General features: G+C 45.0%; 1 protein-coding gene across 2 annotated transcripts in view; it reads left to right on the top strand.

Annotated features, from left to right (window-relative positions):
* Window positions 1-1731: 1731 nt before the first annotated feature.
* SLC35F3 (solute carrier family 35 member F3) overlaps window positions 1732-22263 on the top strand; it is a 321149-nt gene continuing 300617 nt past the window's right edge. For both annotated transcript variants that reach the window (XR_014252954.1, XM_082423006.1), the window contains exons 1-2: window positions 1732-1858; window positions 2216-2445. Coding sequence is in view for 1 of the 2 variants with exons in the window: in XM_082423006.1 (XP_082279132.1) it covers window positions 1806-1858; window positions 2216-2445 (283 nt within the window). In the remaining variant the exon portion in view is untranslated. The remainder of the gene's footprint in view (window positions 1859-2215; window positions 2446-22263) is intronic.

Here is a 22263-nt window from a genome sequence, read left to right as displayed (position 1 = left end):
TTAGTTGATAGCTACAAAATAGCTTGCTGAGGTTTTGATTGGGATTACATTGAATCTATACATTAAGTTGGAAAGAACTACATCCTAAAAATATTGAGTCTTCCTACCAATGAACCTGAACTATCTCTCCATTTATCTAGTTCATCTCTGATTTCTTTCCTCAAAGTTTTGTAGTTTTCCTCATACAGATCTCGTATCTCTTATGTTCTATTCATACCTGAATACTTCATTTTTGTGTGCTAATGTAGGTGGTATTACATTTTCACTTTCAAATTACAATGGCTTATTGCTGGTGTATGGGAAGCTGATTGACTTTTGTACATTTACGTTGTATACTGCAACCTTGCTATGATTCATATCTGTTCCAGGTCAAGTTTTGGCCGATTCTTTGAGGTTTTCTACTTAGACGATCACGTCATCTGTGAACAAAGATAGTTTTATTTCTTTCTTCCCAGTAGATAGACTTTTAAATTTCCTTTTCTTATCTAATTGCATTAGCTAGGACTTGCAGTAGAATATTGAAAAGGAGTGGTGAGAGAGACATCCTTGCCTTGCTCCTGATCTAAGTAAGGAAGTTTCTAGTTTCTTTCCATTCAGTACGAATGTAGGTTTTTGTAGATGTCTTTTTTATTAATATGAGGAAGTCCCCTCTATTCCTAGTTTGCTTAGGCACAATATAATTTTAATATAAACAAGTACCCGAAATAGTGTGTACAGTTTGATCCTGATTTTGTGAAAAAGGTATTTTACATTGAAAAAAAAAAGAAAAAGAGTGGAAGGACTACTTTGTGGACTACTTAATTCAAAGTAGTCATTTTTGGCTGGAAAATGGGTATTTTCTTCTTTACATATTTCTGTATTTTCTAAATTCTCCCCAATGAACCTATATGTATTTTGTATAACAGAAAAATAACATTATGAAAAATGATTAAGCGTTCTAGAAAGAATGACTTGCAGACAGAAAAAAAAAATTAGAGGTCAAATAAAATGGAAATCTAAGAAGAGAGAACTGATGTAGTGACCAGGTCAGCAACGAGAATGTAAGCTCTCTGAGGGCCAGGCGTGACCGAAGTACGCCCACAGCGCAATAAATCAAGTCACCTTGCGTCTCAGCTTTGACTATGAAATGCCGTTCATGTATTTGGCATTCTGAGCGTGGTTTTGGAACCAGGTTTGGAATCAGGTTTCTGTCTTTCCAAGTAATTTTTCTCATTATTTTAGAAAGCGGAGACAGAGAAGGAGAGAGAGAAACTGAACTGAACTACTGAACCAGGAACAGAATGATCTGATAGGTCCTAAGAGAGGGGAGGAGGAGCGCGCCCCCAGCCCCAGGGTTGCGGGGCGGAGCGCGGGTGCCGCGTGCCACACGCTGGCGGCGCGAAGGGGGCAGCAGCGCCCCCGCCTGGTTCCCGCGCTCGGGGGCCGGGCACGTCCCGCCCGCCCAGGTTCCTCGAGAGCGCACACCGCGGCCGGCGCTCTCCCGGATTCCGCGGCTCCCGCGCCTGCCGTGTGCCGGGGCGGCGGCGGCGGCGACAGGCGAGGGGCGCGGCGCCCCCACTGACCTGCGGCCGGCAGGCTGCAGCGAGCGCCGCGGACCGGCTGGAGCCGGGCTGAGCCGCCGCGCCCGCCTCCCGCCGCACACCGCGGGGGCGCTCGGGGACCGCGGCGCGGGCGCGCACGGGCGGCGCGGGGACCCTCGCCCGGCCTCACGCCCACCTTCCCAGGGGCCGCGGCCGCGGGCAGCTCGGGCCCGCGGCCCCTCCGCCTCCAGTCTGGGAGCTCCCGGCCCCACTCTGCCATTGCCTATGGGGATCCGAGAGTTTCCCGGCGGCGCACCCGGGGGCAAAAGCATCGCCATGTGAGTAGCGCCCCGCGTGCGGGTGCGCGAGCGGGCGGCCGGGGGCCCTCGGCAGCCGGGACGCCGGGCGGTCTGGGGCTCGGGAGGGGGCGGCGCGCGCGGTGCAGCTGCTCGGGAAGTTTAGGGCATCCTCTCCCTCTCCACTCGCCCCAGCCTGCCCTGCCCCGAAGCGCCCGGCGCCGGGCTCCGGAGACGGGACCCGACGCCCAGAGCTGCTGAGGGAGCTGGGGAGCGGCGGGAGCGGGGAAGCGCCGGCCCTGCGGCCGCACCTGCCCTAACGGGCCCAGGCTGCGCCCTGCTCGCCCTCCCATCTCACCGCCCTTCTCTCCCTCCCCGCCCACCTGCCTGCGGCCTCAGTGGCATGAGGAGGTCACCGGACGTCAGCCCCAGGAGACTGTCCGACATCAGCCCCCAGCTCCGGCAGCTCAAGTACTTGGTGGTGGACGAGGCGATTAAGGAGGATCTGAAATGGTCGCGCTCGGTGGAGGACCTCACCAGCGGGCCCGTGGGGCTCACGTCCATCGAGGAGCGGATCCTGCGCATCACCGGCTACTACGGCTACCAGCCCTGGGCGGCGAGCTACAAAAGTAAGACCCCCTCGCCTCACTTCCCCGGTCCGCCGGCGCGTCTCCCCCTGCGGATGGCACGGCAGCCTCGGGGAGCGCGCGCAGCCCCGCGCCCAGCCGCCGCGCTCCCCCCGCTGCCCTGACCGCAGACACTGACCCGGGTTTGCGCCTTTTAGGAAGAGGCCCGGAGACGGTTCTCTGGGACCTTTCGGAATATCTGAGCCATTTTCTTAAATCCCCTCTCCTTCCCACAGACACCTTTCTGTCTTTATCCCCTTGCGCTTGAGATGTCACAATAAGGAGACAGATTGGGAACTCAGTGTATCCTGCACTGAGTGGCTTCTCTGTGGATATGAACGTGTCAGTCGCCCCGGGTCGGGGCTCAGCTGGCTTGGTTAGAGACGACAGACTTGGCACGCCTGGATTTTAACTCTTCCCTGGGTCCCCTAGGCCCTGATGATGGAGGACAATTCTCGGGGCCTTCATTTTAGATCTCATTCACTCCCTTTGCCCCAGGTCTTTAGCTGTCTGTCCTCAGTGTGGAGGTTCTATATGGCTCATTCTAGCGATTGGCATTTGGTCCCTGAGAGATAAACGGTCGGTGCCAGGCGGAGCAGCTGAAACTTTTCTTTGCCCGTGGGCCCCAGCGGATGGCTCTGGCAATGCCGTGATCAGTTATACAGACATTACCTGTGTGACCAGGGCTAATTTGGTGGACATTTCTTTCTCTCATTTTGGAAGGGAGAAGTTGGCTATAACAAATTCCAGAACCTATAACTGTAAGCCACAATTCGGTGGCCTCACCACTGTCGTTTGACAAGAAGAAAGAGAGCCGTTTATCACCTCAGTCAAAGAATTGAGTATTGCTTCGTTCCATTTGTAATCAAGGCTAACAGCTTAATGATTTTGAGATATGGTTTTACCCTTCATGGCTTGAAATTGGAACATATTTCATTGGTCCTTAGGAACAAAAAATCAGGCTTTTGTAAATTAGTCATATTGAGTTCTAAAAATACATCTCCCTTTAGTTTTTTCATAAAACCCTGGATTCCAAGCCAAAGGTCAGTGGTATGCTAGCAGTTAGCTGGTTACTTTTAAGTTATTTGCAGGAAGAAACATAAGATTTTAATGTTTTGTTTCATGCCCTTACTTGTTTTTAAAGGACGGTGGTGATTGCCTTTAACTCTGTATCAACCTTTAAAAGGTTATCTGCCTCTCCTCTAATCTGCTTCTGCTGCTAAAATTGTAGCTGATAAATTGGCTTTGGATCCGGGAAGGGAGACAAGGGACCAAGTTTTCTTTTCAGCTGAGAGACGTCAGGTATAGGATAAAAGAATGAAAACCCTTTGGAAACCATTTCTCTTACAGATAGGGGTAGGACACTCAGTTTCTGTTTCCACTTTCTAAATTTCTTTTAGAAATGGTCTGTTTCTTATTTCTCTTCTCAGCTTTCTTAGTAAGAAATTAAAATTGTCTAAAGACAGTTGTACAAATTACAGCCTTCATAGAGTCGTCTATCTAGCCCCTGGAATCATAAGGTTTATCGTTGTAATTCTAAATATTTGCAACTGGCCCCATGAGCTTTACAGAAATTTTCACCAAGGCTTGTGACTCTGCGGGGTTGGCGGGGAGCTTTCAGCAGTGATTGACTGTGTTTGGTACAAACACAGTTTATAATTAAGGCAGGGGGAAGGCCGTATGGAAAATGAGTCCCTTGTACCACCGGTGGTATTCTTAAATACCCTCTCTCTGAGGCTTCATTGAAGGAATAAAGAGGAGCAGACAAGGGTACAGTGGTCATTGTAATCAGAAGAAAATCAGCTCACTCCCCCCTCTATTCCTGTGAAGATTTTTCTTTATTCCAAGAGATTTCCTTTCTACTAAGATGCTTTAGGTGACACCTGACATTTTGATAAATGAATTGGATTTTAAGTTTAAATTTAGAGAAGCTTATGTTTTATTAATGGAGCCAAAGACGTTTTAGGGTAGTACTTTGGCTGTTTGCTATTTCTACCCAAGTAGAAAAAAATAATAAAGAGGCTTATCTATCTGTTGGTATCAGTGAGTTATTTTGTTTGTTGGTTAGTAATCACACTCAGCTAACTGGGAGAGGTGATGATTATGAAATAAATATTCTTCTCAGGGTCTCCAGAGTAAGTTATGGGATGTTCCAAGCCTCATCCTTGACATTGTTGTGCCACCTTTGAGTCATCTTGCAAAGTGGCTTCTCTGTGTCCCCACTGAGGGAGTTGACAGTGAGAGTGTCTGGACTAGTTGAGAGCGTAAGTGAGCTGCCTTTGTAGCAGCAGAAATTATTTGAATGACCAAGAACTCACTGTTATCCTCTTAATTTTTAAGCTTTGTTTGGGGTGGTGAAGATAAATGAGGTAATTGCAAACAGTGCAGAAATGATCTTTGGGATTCTCAGCCCAATCAGTGAGTTGAACAGATACTACTCTCGACAAGTGACTTCTTGTGAGGAATTGTTTTAAAAAATCCTAAAGACCCCTGGGTCTGAGAGGGTCGGTTTGTATGTAACATTCAACTGAGAATTAAGCTGTTGATACAAACAAGCAGGTGGGAGGGTTGAATTCCTCTTCTCAGTAGCTACGGTCCTCCGATTCCACATTGCCTGTTTTTGAACCAAACCCCTGAGCAGTTTTCCTGCAGATTCCTTGGCTTCCCAGCTGCGCGTGTACCCAGAGCCCAGAAGGCGCGTGGTCCACAGTAGTTGCTCAGTTAATGTTGGGTTTTTAAAAAAATATATTAAATAGAACTTTTTTATTGTGGTAAAAATCACATAACATAAAAGATATCACTTTAACCATATTTAGCTGTACGGTTCAGTGGCGCTAAGTACATTCACATTGTTGTGCAACTCTCACCATCATTCATCTCCCGAATTTTTCACCTTCCTAAACTGAAACTCTGTTCCCATTAAACACTAACTCCCTATTCCCCCTCCCCACCTCCACCCCCGACCCCTGGCATCTACCAGTGTACCTTCCGAGTCTATGAATTTGACTGTTCTAGGTATCTCGTGTAAGTGGAATCAAATAGTATTTGTCTGCACCTAATGTATATTGGAATTCATTTTTAAAGTTAACTTTAATGTATGTCCTGCAAACAGATTGTACCTTCTTTTTTCCCCCCCCCCCCGTGCTATATAGTTGGCCCTCATCAGCCATCTACGTCATACATAGTAGTGTACATACGTCAATCCCAATCTCCTAATCCATCCTACCTCCCCCTACCCACTTGGTCTCCATATGTTTCTTTTCTACGTCTGTGTCTCTATTTCTGCTTTGCAAATAGGTTCATCTGTACCATTTTTCTAAATTCCACATATATGCATTAATATATGATATTTATTTTTCTCTTTCTGACTTACTGCGCTCGGTATGAGAGTCTCTAGGTCTATCCACGTCTCTGCAAATAGCGAAGTTTCGTTCCTTTTAATGGCCGAGTGATATTCCATTGTATATATGTACCACATATTCTTTATCCATTCCTCTGTTGATGGACATTTAGATTGCTTCCATGTCCTGGCTAGTTGCTCAGTTAATATTTGTTGAATGAGTGAATGGATGCGGCCTGAAACATCGACCTCTGGAAGAGAGAACCTTTGAATGTACCTTCATAGTGATCTGTATTATTTAATTCTCTTTTTTGGCCGCTCTGCACGGCTTGCAGGATATTAGTTTCCTGACCAGGGATTGAACCTGGGCCCTTGGCAGTGAAAGCGTGGAGTCCTAACCATTGGACCACCAGGGAATTCCCTATTACTTAATTCTTTATGCTGACTTATGTTAGATTGGACTTGCTTTACCCTTTCCTTATTCTTCCATGGTAAGTGCCATCCTTGGCTTTCTGAACCATAGACTACACCAGAATCCTTTTTTTTTTTGAATTGTCTTTAGTTTATTTAAATACAATGAATTATGTTGACTGATTTTCTAATATTAAAATAATCTTGCATGCCTACAGCAAACCCTCATGATGTTTTTGTGTGTTTTTGGTTTTTTTAAAATTGAAGTGTAGTTGATTTACAATGTTGTGTTAGTTTCTGGTTTATAGTAAAGTGATTCAGTTATACATATTTTCTTTTTCATATTCTTTTCCATTATGGTTTATTACAGGATATTGAATATAGTTCCCTGTGCTATACAATAGGACCTTGTTGTTTACCCATCTTATGTATAATAGTTTGCATCTGCTAATCCCAAACTCCCAATCCAATCCAACCCTCCCCCGCTCCCCTTCCTCCTTGGCAACCACAATAGACCAGAATTCTCCATGGCAGGCTTTGACTTAGCCCAGGGTTTCTCACCTTCAGCACTACTGACACTTTGTACTGAATAATCCTTTATTATGGGGGGAGGGGATCCCGAGCATGGGAGGGTGTTTAGCAACATCCCTGGCCTCTAGTTCACACCCCCCAAGTTGTGACAACCAAAAGTGTTTCCAGACAATGCCAGATGTCCCGTAGGAGTGATGAGAAGCCCTCATTTAGCCTCACCCCAAATTTCTGCTGCAAGCGAACTGTCTTCCGTAGAGCAGTAGTGCTAACTGAGCAGGCCTGCCTTCTGAATTCCGGGCCTTCTCTTCTCTTCCTTCTTCCTGGACCACTTCTTGGGTTTCCAGGAGGGGCCGGGCTAGAATAAACAGCTTTCCGAAAGAGCCGGTTGCTTCTGCAGCTAACGTGATTCCACACACACTCACCATAAATTGATACCCTGTAGAAAGTGCTTCAGAACTCAGAACAGTTTGGAAAGCTTTTCTAGAGATTTCCTTTCCCCCTCCCACCTGTGCCACAGCAGAAGAGAAATGACTGGCTGGAACCTCTTCTGCCTCCCCCTTCCTTTCTTATTCCTCTGGGATAGATAGCAGTTGGGGAGGAGATGGCTGCGGAGAGGAAGAGGAGGGGCAGAGAGCAGGGCTGAGCCGTCCCGATGGTGAACAGCGAGGCCCAGGCGCTGGATGCAGTGGGAGACGGGCGGCATTCGGGCACAGGGATACTTGAAGTAGTGGGTCTGGGAGATCCCAGACACAGGCTCTTATGCAGGATGAAAGAACATCTATATATGCTCCTTTATTTTCATTTATTCATTTAGCAAAGTTTTTGAGAGCATTTATGATGCCCACGGCTGAGGTGTGCCCTTGTCGAGAAACAGAAATCCACAGACACATTGTTTACAGTTAGCAGGGATGCGTTACTTAGCAAAAGGTTTCCCTAAAGGATGTTTTCAAAGAGTGAGCTCACAAACTTTTCTAGTAAAGAAACTTTCTAGGCGTAGCTTTTGGAGCTATACACTTACCTATACTATACACTTGACTCCTGAGTGGGCTTATTCATACTTCATGGTGCTGGTATGTGCAGATACAAATGATTTTTTTTTTTTTTTTAATGCTGATGGGTTTAGTTTTTAAGTCATTTTTAGAGTAGACGGTAGGCTAGTCCCAAACGACCACCCCATCTCCAGCCTATCCCACCCGGCCTGCCATTGGCGACTTGAATCAAGGTTAAGAGCCTGCGGATTACTGAGCAAAACCCAGTGTATGTCGGGGGGAGGTTTCGTAGTTCAAGCTGAGAAAACGTAGGGGCATTGAATAGCTCACCTAGTGACAAGGAAATCGCATGTTTCAGGATCCTCCAGGTTTCAGATGTTAGGAAGGGTTTGTGTGAGGTGAGGGGGGAGGTCTATGGAGAAGGACAATCTTTCTACTTCTGTGTGCCCTTTCAGACCAGACCGTGAGTAGAGGCTGTTGACGTGGCCTCCAGTGATAACCGGAACAGTGGCTCATAGCATAATTGAATTCATTGTGAGCAACGTCTGTTTGATCCTCCCAAAATAGTAAAGGTCAGGTCAGCAATTCAAAAATGGCCCACTTGGAAGAGATGTATAATTTGGTTGTAAAACTTTATTCTAGAATGGAATTCATTTTCATAATCTTTTCCATTATGGTTTATTATAGGATATTGAATATAGTTCCCTGATGCTGAATATAGTTTATTATAGGATATTGAATATAGTTTCTGTTATGGTTTATTATAGGATATTGAATATAGTAGGACCTTGTTGTTTATCCATTCTATATATAATAGTTTGCATCTTCTAATCCCAAACTCCCAATCCATCCCTCTCCCACCCCCTCTCCCCCTCAGCAACCACAAGTCTGTTCTCTATGTCTGTGAATCTGTTTCTGTTTCGTAGATAAGTTCATTTGTGTCATATTTTAGATTCCACATGTAAGTGATATCATATGGTATTTGTCCTTCTCTGTCTGACTTACTCCACTTAGTATGATAATCTCTAGGTCCATCCATGTTGCTGCAGATGGCATTATAGATTGAAAAGATTTCAAAAGGAAAAAAGTTGGAGGGGGCGGGGTAGGGTGGGGAGGGCATAGAACATAACATTTTCTAATGTCTCAGAGAATCAGTTTTATTCCTGAATATGAATCCGTGCTAACAATTTAGTAAATAGCTTTCTGAGATTTGAGAAGATTAAAATGCAGAACTCTTCTTTTTGAAGGGAACACATTTCTCCCCAGTACACTCAGATCATTGACCGGGAGTTATAAACCCTTTGCAAATGGTCCCAGATTCTCACCTCCAGGAAAAGCCTAGTTTTCCTGGCTTTGGAAGAGGCCTGGGCACGGAGATTTCTCACTGTTCTTCACAAGTCTATCCTGAGTCTCTACTAAGTGCCTAGTCTGAAATAAAACACTCCAGTGCTGAGTGTTTCTCCTTTCCTTAAGCATCTGGAGAAAATCAGGTGAGTTGCATTAAAAAATGAATCCACATGTGTATGAGCCATTGAACTTTGTTAAGTGTTTCACTGAGCGTTGATAAGGACGCTGACTGAATCATAGCCCCTCATGAAGGAGGGGACCACCGCAGTTTTTTCTGTGTTGTCGGGAGAAGCAGAGGGAATGGAATCCACACGGGGAGCTCTCTTCACATCCCAGCAATGTCTCTGCTGGCAAGTTACCTCTGTGAGCCTCTGTTTTCTCATCTACAAAATGGGGGCGAATATAACTGCTTTTCAGGATGGTCATGAGGATGAAATGAAATAATGAATATCTAGCATCTAGCCCTTTGCCTGGCATCCATAAATGCGCCTTTATTTTCATTTATTCACTTGGCAAACTTTTTGAGCATGTACCAGGTGCCAGAATATAGAGATAAGTGATGGGAGACAAGAGTTCTTTTTTTTCTTTATTAAGTAGCAAATGTGGAGTAGTCTGTTATTAATAAATTTCAGTATTTTTAAGACATTCTAAAAAAGAAAAGCCAGAATAGAAAGACAAGAAGATTCTTAAAAATTTCTTAGCCTACTTTTTAAGTTTAATAGGATTGAATCTTCTGAATCTGCAGGAAAACACAGAAGAAATTAATAGTAAACTTCAGTCTGACATATTTTCTAATTCTATGCAAAAATGAGGAAAGTCTAAAATACCATTTGATACTGTGCATGAATTACTACAAGACAGTGTACAGATTATTTGTATTGGGAAGCGAGTTCTTACCTTCAAATCTTACAGACTGGAGGGAGAGGACAGTGAAATAATAGGGTGTGGTAAAGGTTGGCTCTGGAGTGGTGAGTTTCAGGTCGGAAGCTGCAGGAGTAATAAACCACAGGAAGTGGGTGGAGGGGAGGTTTGCATTTCAGGCAGAGGGACAGTATACGCACAGCAGTGTACATGAGCTGTTACTGGAAGGCCATCCAGCTTGACTGGAACATAGCGTCACAGAAACGTACAAGATAAAGTTGTACTGTGAGTGGAAACTGACATTATGCTCTGGTCATCTGACGTGTGTCATCAGGAGGGCCATTAATGCACAAAGGCCACCTTACTCATCCAAGGCCCAGTCTGAGCGTCACTTTTTCCAGGGAGCCTCCCTGACCGTGTTGGACCCGGTGAGGTGTCCTTGCTTGGGCTCCCATGGTGCTGTCACTTCCCATACAGATTGTCATGGCTAGTTTAATCGTGTGGCTGAAACCTACAGATGGAAAGGTCTGCAAGGGCAGGGCTCTTTACCATGTCGCCAGCCCTCAGTGTGGCTCTTGGAACGTAGAACTGTGATGATTCTATCCCCAGATCACAGAGTGTCTCTGGCACCTGAATCGATAAACATTTGTTAAATGTACTAGCGAAAGGCCATTTACACACACACAGTAACAGGTCCTAAGCATCTCCGTTTCTGTGGGGTCTTCCAGAATTATCCTGCATAGAACACTTCTGATTGCCTTTCGCAGTCAAGAAATGGGACGCCCACTGCTTGGTCACCTGAAAACACTGACAAGCAATCTCACTCCTAGAGCTTACATTCGTCAGTCTCATGTCAGAGTGTTTTGCCTCGTTCTGATAACCTCACTTTAAAAGCAATTTGGAAGAAATGAACAGGGAAGAAGAGAAAATGGATCAGTGGGATTTAAAAACGTGTTCTATAGGCAAAGTTTAAATATTGGGGGAGAGAGAGGTGAATCAGGCAAACAACATGTCTTTATGAGGACAATTGGAGTGGACACCTGTGGGAGTGGACACCTTCCCAGCTCACCGTAACCCCCTTAACTGCCCTGCACCGTGGTGTCTTCAGGGTGTGCCCTTAGTATCACCTTCCTCCTGGACACCATAGATTAGATTGGGGTGGACCCTTGACCCACAGTCACTTGATCAATATCTCCCTCCTGGAATTTGAGATTAAAACCAGGAGATTGTGGTCCAGTTGGTGTGGTCTTTTAAGTGGAAGAGAAGCTATGAGGGAGCTAGCCTGGCCTTCGTGTGGAGGGAGAGGCAAAGAAAGCTGGTCCACATAGAGGGAAGAATAAAGCAGGTGTGTAAGCAACCCAGAGAGAGCCTTGACGTCTTCCTGCACTCCACGCTGGGTACCATTTCCCTCCAACGTCAAGATCTTGCTGTAGCGCCTCCTCCAAGCTCCAGGAGACACCACTGTTGCAACGCAACAGCCCCTTCCTGTGGAGTGAGCGGAAGCTAAGTTTTGTCCCATGCAACTGCGGACTCCTAGCTGAAGAAGATTTCTCAGCCACTTCTGCTCAGGCCCACGTAGGACAGAACAAGGATGTACATACCAAAGAATTTTTCACTGGAAATGAGAAATCACTTCCTGACTGCTGAGATAAAGAAGGTCCTGGAGCCTCCATCACTGGAGAGCTTCGAAAAGAGGTGGACACGCAGCAACCCCAGGTGCATTGAGTATTTCCTTACCCTGTGTCAGGGGATTGAAGTAGATTTTTTTTAATACATGATGTCTTTTGGTTCAATTCTTTGGTGAATGTGCATTGATCAGTAGAGCAATAGACCAGTTTTGTTTTCTTATCTTATTGCAAAGCCTAGAAAGGGACTGGGACAATTAGGAATCTGGTCAATTCTTTTGGTTAATGATGGTGACAAGCCCTTGAACAATTGCCTGGGACGTGGGCACATTTTTCTCTTCTGCAGCTGGAGGTAGCCTTAATTTATGACAGCCTTCGAGATGGTAGGAAGTAAATTGCTCCTCTCAGGTGATGTGCAGCCCAGAAGGCTCAAGGCTGTTATGGAGCCCTGCGACAGAGGGATATTCAGTGTAACTTCTCAGAACCGTTTTCCATTTGTGATACGTGTTTTCTGTGACATTCACATTTGCTCCTTGTCAGTCTGCGGCACGTCATCCACAGTACTTGACTAGATAAGAATTTCTCAGGAGAATTATTTTTATCCTTTTTCATCATCTACTGTGTACCCATGTAGTGTTATAAAAACTTGCATATGTCCTCAGAGTTTTATTCAGAAGGGCCAGAAGAAAGATGCTACTTAATGAATACCATCTTTCCTTTCCTTAATTTTCTTTTTAGAAATTGTTTGCTCATTTTCAGTGAACGTATATGAAGATGTCCTGTCCTTAAAAATAAGAATATAATTATGATCGTAGGTATGAAACAGTTCGGTTTTGTTTATGCAGTGTTCTCATGCCATGCACGTGTGAGAGTTTAAGAAACACTCTTTATTGACAAGTGCATTATTCTGGCAGTCGATACCGAGGAAGGACTTGAACTTCCCACCTCTATACCATTTTTTGAAGAGAAAGAATGAAATCGTTTGAAGACCATTTAAATGCCATAATCCAGAACAGCATATTTCAAGGGTTTATCCAAACTCTTTCCTTTTAAGTCAGCATTTGGTTTTATTTTTTTTTATTATAATTTTTACTACGACTACAACTGCTACCACTACTATTGAGACTGACATCATTTTTTTTTTAATTTTTATTTATTTATTTATGGCTGTGTTGGGTCTTCGTTTCTGTGCGAGGGCTTTCTCTAGTTGTGGCAGGTGGGGGCCACTCTTCATCGTGGTGCGCGGGCCTCTCACTATCGCGGCCTCTTGTTGTGGAGCACAGGCTCTAGACACGCAGGCTCAGTAGTTGTGGCGCACGGGCCCAGCTGCTCTGCGGCATGTGGGATCTTCCCAGACCAGGGCTCGAACCCGTGTCCCCTGCATTAGCAGGCAGACTCCCAACCACTGCGCCACCAAGGAAGCCCAGCATTTGGTTTTATTAAATATTTAACATGAACATTTTTGGTAGGTGTATCTGATTTTATGCTGTCGGTGTGTTTTCAGTTCTATGTCAATGAAATTTATGTAATTCGAATTTATTCTAAAAACACTAGGAAAACTAGTAGTGGTGCATGTGTCATTGTGTTTGTTCTATCTGTAACCTGCATGTGTCTTGTGTTTCTCTCAGAATACATGGAAGAGTTTCAGTGTGGTGGCTGGAAGGTGGAGAGAGGAACACTTTCAGACCAGACCCCACTGCCACAATTCTCCCTCTTGAGAAGCCTGTAGGCCAGGCAGGGGCTTCAGAAAATCACTGCATGAAGTTTCAAACACTACTCATGGAAGGGTTCATTGGTCAATGGTTTGGAAACAGATCAAACAATGGAACCTGCTGTGACTGCATATTCGTTGATCCATTTATCCATCCATCCATCCCTCCAATCACTCACTCACTCACTTATCCATTCAGACATCAAATAGTTCACTGCTTCTAATAGGCAGTAAATATTTTCACTTCTAAGATAAACATACACTAAATATATGGCATATTTCCTGTTTACTATTTCCTAGAAAATTACAGAGCAGGGAGGCAAGACAGACATATCCTACTCCGTGAAGTCCCATACTTTCCTTGTTTTGGGGCCATCTCATAGGTGGATTACATGTTTGTTTGTTTTTTTAAATTAATTAATTTATTTTATTTATGGCTGTGTTGGGTCTTCGTTTCTGTGCGAGGGCTTTCTCTAGTTGCGGCAAGCGGGGGCCACTCTTCATCGCGGTGCGTGGGCCTCTCACTATCGCGGCCTCTCTTGTTGCGGAGCACAGACTCCAGACGCGCAGGCTCAGTAGTTGTGGCTCACGGGCCTAGTTGCTCCACGGTATGTGGGATCTTCCCAGACCAGGGCTCGAACCCGTGTCCCCTGCATTGGCAGGCAGACTCTCAACCACTGCGCCACCAGGGAAGCCCCTACATGTTTCTTTTTGGTGCTTCCCTAACTAGACATCTTGGGGTGTTTTGGATGCACATTGACCAGCCTTACACTAAACTCTATTGTACACATATTATTGCATAATGTTTTATTATGGGCACCATGAACAGCTAGTTAGCGTCAGGATAGGGTCTGAGCCTCAGTGAAGTTCTTTTTCTCTTCCTTCGGAAGCTTGAGTTCTGCTGTCGTAGTGAGAATTCTCATGTGTTCTTTTGTTTTAGCCCAGGCATGAAACATTTTTTCTTTTTCATGTAATCATGCAACAACAAAGATTTTTGACTGAGTTGATGAGATGAAGTTGCTAAGCCCACACGTGTTTTTCCCTAATGTTTTCTGCCGCAGGCATTCCGTTTCTTTCCAACTCCGAACAAAGCTAGCCTGAGACCTGAGACCTTTTTTCTTCCTCTAACTAGGGTCCTAACAGAAATAGCAGTAGACTGGATTTCAAGGGAGTTGGGATTTACTTCCAGCTCCACGTGTTCTTTCCCGTGCTGCTGCCTCTTCGGCTTGTGCCGTTGTTCCAATTCCTTTAAGAGAAAATCCCCATGTCCGTGGAAATACTCCTTTAAAGCTGTTCTCTCGGTTGTTCAGCTTAAGAGTCATAACACTGTCCAGTTCTTCTAGACGTGAAGGGAGTGATGTTTCTAAGAGGCACCTCGACTTTTCTCTGTTAATAAAAATCAAAACATCCTGACTAACGTGCCTGTTACTTTGAATATAGATATAAGTATTTATGTATTTTATTGAAATATAGTTGATTTACAATGTTGTGATAGTTTCAGGTGTCCAGCAAAGTGATTCAATCATATATATATATATATATATTTTTTCAGATTCTTTTCCCTTATAGGCTATTACAAAACATTGGGTATAGTTCTATGTGCTATACAGTAGGTCCTTGTCGGCTATCTGTTTTATACATAATAGTGTGTTTATGTCAATTCCAAATTCCTAATCTGTCCCTCGATCCAATTGTAAGTTTGCCCTCTATGTCTGTGGGTCTGTCTCCATTCTGTATACAAGTTCATCTGCATCATTTTTTTTTTTTTAGATTCCACATATAAGTGACATCGTACGATATTTGTCTTTCTCTCTCTGGCTTACTTCACTCAGTATGATAATCTCTAGGTCCATCCACTTTGCTGCAAATGGCATTATTTCATTCCTTTTTTATGGCTGAGTAGTATTCCGTTGTATAAATATACCACATCTTCTCTATCCATTCATCTGTCGATGAACATTTAGGTTGCTTCCATGTCCTGGCTATCGTGAATGGTCTGCAGTGAACGTTGGGGTGCATGTGTCTTTTCCAATTATGGCTTTCTCCAGATATATGCCCAGGAGTGAGATTGCTGGATCATATGGTAACTCTGTTTTCAGTTTCTTAAGGAACCTCCATGCTGTTCTCCATAGTGGCTACACCAACTTACATTTCCACCAACAGTGTATGAGGGTTCCTTTTTCTCCACACCCTCTTCAGCACTTATTATTTGTAGACTTTCTGATGATGGCCATTCTGGCTGGTGCTAGGTGATCCTGGAACCACTTCACCATGTGTGGATGAGTCTAAGACTCAGGGATGAGTTTGAGCTAAAATATAGGATGAGGTTGAGTTGTTGGAGGACAGTGTCTAGCTCCCTCCTCCTTTCCTGTCTTGCTTGCCTCCTTCCTAGGCCCCCACCTTCTCTTTGAACTGCACACATGGAAGTCTGAGCTTGGAGAGGAGGCTGTGCGTCTTTGGAACCGATGCTTCCTGATGGTCAGCAAGTAACCAAAAGTCACTCGAATCAGTACCTAGGGACCTGGATTTCTCTACTGTTTTCTGGTTGATGTGGCTTCTGTAGGGGAGGGAGGTGGCTTAGTCAGCCAGGGTCCCTTGGCCACCTTGCACTTGATGAAAGGCCAGGCCAGGAGGTGACAAGATAATAGTTATCTTCTAGTGGCTTCCACCTCTTGTCCCAAGGCCTCAGCAGTGTACTGAGACTGCCTCATTTTCTGTGTAGAGGTGTCTGTGTTGCTTTGGGGGAAACAGAATAAAGAAAAAACACTTGTTTTCCTTTACATTATACTCTCTGAATAGTACCTCACTTCTGACATTTCTGGTCACCAAATGTGTGGTAGTTTTTCCCATACCAAACAATTCTGTGACACCAGCTGGGTGTGCTACAATTTAACTCATTTCTGACACTGTCTATCTGGAGATGGCATCAGATCCCACAGGTTAAGGGCTCTGTCCCACAAGACTGCCCCTCACTTCAGATGCCAGTCACTAGTAGAGATTCCTACAGTCCCCTCCTTGGGTTCATTTAAGTTGCTAAAGTGGCTCACAGAACTCAGGAAAAGAATTTACTTACTAGATCATCTGTTTATCATGAAAGGATGTAACTTAAGAACAGCCTGGTGGAAAGATGCATAGGGCAAGGGATGTGGGAAGGAGCACAGAGCTTCCATGCCTGCTCTGGGTGCACCACCCTCCCAGCACCTCCACATGCTATGTCCATCAGTCTGGAACTTTCCAAACTCCCTCCTCTTGGGTTTTTTTGGAAGCCCCATTACCTAGGTGTGACTGATTAAATCATTGGCCAGTGGTGGTTGATTCACCCTCCGTTCTCTCTCCTCTCCTGGAGATGGGGGTAGGTGGGGCAGAAAGTAAGAACCCTCTAATGAATTGGTTCCCCTGGCAACCAGCCCCCATCCTTAGGGGCTTTCCAAAAGTCACTTCATTAGCATAAACTCAGGTGTGGTTGAAAGAGGCTTGTTATGAATAACAAAAGACATGTTTCCTGTTTTTATCACTTAGGAAATTCCAAGGGGTTTAGGAACTCTGTGCCAGAAATGGGGATGAAAACCAAACACATATTTTTTACTATAAATCACAATATCACCCCTAGGTATAAAAGACATTTTGGAGGCAATTGGAGAAAATCTGAATGTCTACAGTTTATTAAATTATTTTATGGAATATTGTTATTTTTCTTGGGCTTAATAATATTAGCGTGGGTATATAGGAGAATGTCCTTATTCCTAAGAGATACTGAGGTATTTAGGGATAGAGTGTTGTTATGTTTGTCATGTACTTCAAGTAGTTCAACAAAATCAATTATAGATAGATAGGTTGAATGACAGATGAACAGAATGTGGCGAAATTGTAATTTTGGGTGAATCTAAATAATAGATATATGTGTGTTCATTGGACTGTTTTCTCAGCCTTTCGGTAAATGTGAACATTTTTTAAATAAAAATGTCATTGTTTCAGCCAATGGCTTAGCATAGCCCAGGCCTTAAAGGGTTAGAATTACTGTAACCAAGACCCTACCCTACGGGGCCTCCCCGGGACAGCCCCTTCCCCCATATCCTCTGCTGTAGCTCCTCTCTGAAGCACCCAAATAATACTACCTCATGCATATTTCCTGAGTAGTTTTACAGATGCTAAAACCACCACCAAATGGAAGAAATTCACTACTCGATGATCAGGAGCCCCCAGACCTGCTGGCACCTAAGGACCCCTGTGACACCGCCCTGTTACCTCACCATCAACCAATTAGAGAATTGTGCACAAGCTCATCACATACCCTGCAACCCCCCATTCCTTCACCTGGCCTTTAAAAATGCTTTGCTGAAACCCTTTGGGGAGTTTGGGGCTTTTTGGGCACGAGCCACCCGTTCTCCTTGCTCGGCCCTGCAACAGACCTTTCTCTGCTTCAAACTCTGACATTTCGGTTTTTTTAGCCTTGCTGTGCATTGGGCACAGGGACTTGTGACATTATTATATCAGAATTTATCCAAAAAGCAGGGAGAATTGTGTGCGCTCTGACATGTTGTCTCAGGGAAGGTGGAGGTTCTGCACTTCCCATTCCCAGGCAGCACTGGCACTGGTTCCCTCCAGCATCCAGTGCTTGCGCGGTCTTCCAGGTAGCACTGAACCCAAGTGTTACGGTCTGAGTGTGTGTGTCCCCGGAAAATGTGCATGTTGAAATCCGAACCCCCAGTGTGATGGAATAAGGAGGTGGGCCTGTGGGAGGTGATTAGGTCATGAGGTGGAGCCTTCATGAATAGGGTTAGTGCCCTTCTAAGAAGAGTGCAGAGAGCTAGGTCACTGTCTTTATGCCATGTGAGGACGCAATGAGAAGATGGCCATCTATCTACAGCCCGGAAGAGGGCTCTCACCAGAACCCAGCTGGGCTGGCACCCTCACGTCAGACTTCCAGCCTCCAGAACTGTGGGAAATGAATTTCTGCCGCTCAGTCTGTGGCACCTGTGATAGCAGCCCGAACCGACCAAGACCCTCAGGGGGCATCTGCCTTGGTCTCCATCCCCCACGTCTGGCCACATCACTGTCCCCCAAACTCGCTCTTCAGCTGGACGTATTTGTGGCACAGATTGTTTTCATCAATGTATACCTATCCCCAAACTCATCCATTTGTATACGTGAAATATGTATGGCTTTTTGTATGTTAATCATACCTCAATAAAGTGTGTTTTTTTTTAAACTTTTAATTTTTAAATTTTTTTGGCTGCATTGGGTCTTCGTTGCTGTGCACGGGCTTTCTCTAGTTGTGGTGAGCAGGGGCTACTCTTCGTTGAGGTGCTCGGGCTTCTCCTTGCGGTGGCTTCTCTTGTTGCGGAGCACGGGCTCTAGGCATGCGGGCTCAGTAGTTGTGGTGTGCAGGCTCAGTAGTTGTGGCTCACGGGCTTAGTTGCTCTGTGGCATGTGGGATCATCCCGGACCAGGGATCGAACCCATGTCCTCTGCATTGGGAGGCAGAGTCTTAATCACTGCGCCACCAGGGAAGTCCTGCACTATTGTTTCTTGACTATACCTCCCTTCTCTCTGCATCCCCCCTCTTCCCTGATTAGCAGCTGTTTGAACCTGCTCCTTGGAACTCAGAGAAGGTCGTAGAGGCTGAATGAAGCCTATTTCCTGTAATCAAGAAATGGGGGACACAGAAAGGCTTTTGTGCCCGGGAACCCCCCAGGGTTCTGTTCGGTTTTAACCACTCAGGGGTCATATTACTTCTGCCTCAAGGGGAATGCATAAGAATTAGAGGCATTATTATAAGTTATAGGGGGGGGGGTCCCTTGTTAAAAAAGGGAAGATTTTCTCCTTAAGAATAAGAAAAAGGGAGACCCTTTTGGAATCTGCAATGGAACAGAGAAAGCAGAAATGCTACAGTATATTAAGACCAAGGCTCCTTGAGCTGGGGGTGGGAAAGATTGATTGGTTTCAGAATCAAGTCTGCTTGCAAGGTTGCAGGAAGAGTATTGAGTGGTAGGCAAGGGTGGGGTTTGAATTTCAAACAGTGTTTATGAGAAGACGCATGTGTGAAGGTGCTAAGCTGAGGGAGGAGAGGTGACAGGTACCTTATAAAGCCGCTGTGAACATCTTTGTAGTTGTGTTGGATGAGCATTTTCACCCATTTCTTTTGGATACACGTCCAGGAGGGGAATCCCAGGGTTGTAGTGTCATGGCGGACAAACTTGAAGGTGTTGCGCATTGATGCCCGCTTCTGATGTTCAACCCTTGAGTAATTCCCTCTTTTTGAGTGTGGGTGGGCCCTGTGACTTGGTTCTAACCAATAGAATATGACAGGTGATGGGATATCCCTTCTGTGATGGTGTTGTGTTACGTGAGGTTCCATTTTGCCAGCAAACTTGCTTTAGATCTTCTCTCTCCAGCCTTGATGAAACGATTGGCCATATTGGGAGGCCTGTGTGACAGAGAACTGGAGGTGGCCTTTAATACTTGAGGATGGCCTCTGGCCGGCAAAAAACCCAAAGCTCTCAGCCCTACAACCACAAGGAGCTGAAGTCTGCCCAACAGCCACACAAGTGGAAAAGCAAATCCTTCCCTAGTTGAGCCTTTAGATGAGAACCAGCCCTGGCTGACATCTTGCCTTCAGCTTCCTGTATAGAAGTGAAGAAAAGGAAGATAATGCAGGCTACCACAAGGGTAAAGAAACGAGCCAGGCATTAGGGCATACCTGAAGTCTGGGCTTGGTTCTGCCATTTACTTAACTAACTGGGTGTCATTGACCTGAGCCCTTTCCCAGCCTGGCCAGGCCTCACCTTTTGTGTTCAAAGAAGGGATTTGGCAAGATTACCTCCTGAATCCCCACCAGCACAGAATTTTAATGAGTCTAAGATTTATCCACAACATCTGAGGAAGTCATCTCTTCTGTAAACGAGAGTTAAGAGGTCAAAAAAGAAAATTAGGAGGCTAAACAAATCTGGGTCCTATCTAGAAAATCAGCCCCGTCTGAATCACTTCATCTGTTTGTACGAGTTCATGCCCTGCTACTAAGTCACTGGAAAGGGAAACACATGGATAAAAGAGTTCCTTTTTATTCCACTACTTTTTCTCATTTCTTTTGGTACCTTGATCAAAGATATATTGACTGAATCTTCTTTGATTAATTATGTTGAACACTCCACCATGGTAGATGCAGTGTTTGCATTTCAAAGCTTGGCAAATAAGAGAAAAAGCAGTTCCAGTTTCTAATGCAGCTCTTAAAGAAAATGAGGATTTCCTTTTGGGCCACAGGAGTACCCAGTCCTGGGGTTACACTTTTTAGGGAGCAGAATAGGTGACCAGGAGACTTAACATGGCTTTCACTGCATTGTCTCTGTAAGGCGGTTTTAGGGCTTGGAATAAATTCCTTGCAGCCTTTGTGGTGAGCAGCTCTGCAGAGATGGTGCCGACAGATTAAATCTGGTGGGGAGCTCTTCTTGGAGGTGAGAGAGAAAATAGAAGTGGAGAAAATTTGAGAGGACCAGCTCTGGGGAGTTGCCCCTTTAAGAGCAATTGATAAGGGAAGCTTCTGCACCCCAGACAGAAAGTGCTTTATTCCACCATTGCCAGTTTCTCCTGTACAGCGTCGTCCCCTGGGAGCAGCTGCTCAAGTGTCAGAGGGGGAAGGACCCAGCTGTCCTTGGTCTTCATCCCTCTCTGCCAGGGCAGCAAGAGTTTCCTTTGATTTCTGGCGGGAAAGTGAGCTATAATTGGCTTTTTGATTTTTTTTTTTTTCTCACGGCAAGGAGGTGTTATAATTTCCCACCTGGCCAGCTGTGGAAGCCAGAAGTCTGGGACAAGGGCAGTTGAACAGTCCATTCATAGAACCCTCGTACTTTTATGTGGTTCTCCGAGTACCTTTGAAGTTGGTAAGCTTTGCAAAAGAGAATTATCCCAACATACTGTATGATTCCATCTGTATAAAGTTCAAAAGCTGGCAAAACTACTGTGTGGTGATGAAGTTTGGAAGAGTGGTCACACTTAGGGTTTATGGGCTGGGAAGGGCCATTAGGGAGCCTTCTTTCTGGTGTGGTGCAAATACTCTATGTGGGGATCTGGGTGGCAGGGTATATGTCTGTAAAAGGGTCTATGGGTGTAAAAATGTATCAAGTGCTTTGCTGTTTGTGTTATAACAACGTAAACATCTCTTTTATAAAGGTGGTCACTGGGGGGAGGGGACTAGTCTCTATAGAGACGTTGGTGCCTGGATGGATCAGGTTGTTTATGGGGGATGGTGACCATCGAGGACCTATGGGAATCAGAACTTGAAATTACAACTCTGGCTCTGCTGTTGTCATTGTCATGGTTCCACCGAAGTCCTGAATAGCAGGATCACTCTAAAACCATAGTCCCACTTGTTTTGGACATCTAGATGTTTGTAAATAGAAGCAGATCTCATTTTTCCCTTTTTAAAGGAAGGCCACTTTTCTTCTCTTTTTTGCAAAGTCAACTCACAGATTTAGGTACTGCTTTAGTGCAGTGGAAGTTCTGAAGAAGCGTGTGCCTAAAGAAAACCACAGGTTTCAGCTCTTTAAGTAATGGCGAGGCCGTAGTAAAAATAATTGGGACTTTGGCTATGACCCTTTGTGCCGTTCCTCACCATCATTTTACTACTTACTAGTTTTCCCCCAGGAGATGACAGAGGTTGGTGAAGCACAAATTGTTCCACTTAAAAGTTTTATCCATGTTAATCGCAAATTTTTTACAGAAGAAGCAGCTAAAGCTAAGGTTCGAGGGCTTTTCTTTGTTTAAATTTCTGTGCTTCAGTTAATTCCAGCCAACTTACTGTTGGCTATAATTTTGGATACCATTTTCTCTGTGAATTTTGGTCTTCAGAAAATTGCACGTGCAAAGTGGAAGTTCGCAAACATGTAGTCTCTCCGCCTGTCATCGAATGAATCAGGTCCTGCTGTTCACCGCTTACAAAATTAATACTCACAGAAAGGAAAAGTGCCTTTAATCAGAATGTCGGCAATCTGGGGAGGTGGTGGACCCAGT

Source organism: Balaenoptera physalus (assembly GCF_965194825.1).
Source record: "Balaenoptera physalus genome assembly, chromosome: 14".
In the NCBI taxonomy this organism is placed as follows: Eukaryota; Metazoa; Chordata; class Mammalia; order Artiodactyla; family Balaenopteridae; genus Balaenoptera; species Balaenoptera physalus.
The sequence above is the reverse complement of the archived record's forward strand: the minus strand, read 5'-3'. Positions and strand labels throughout refer to the sequence as shown.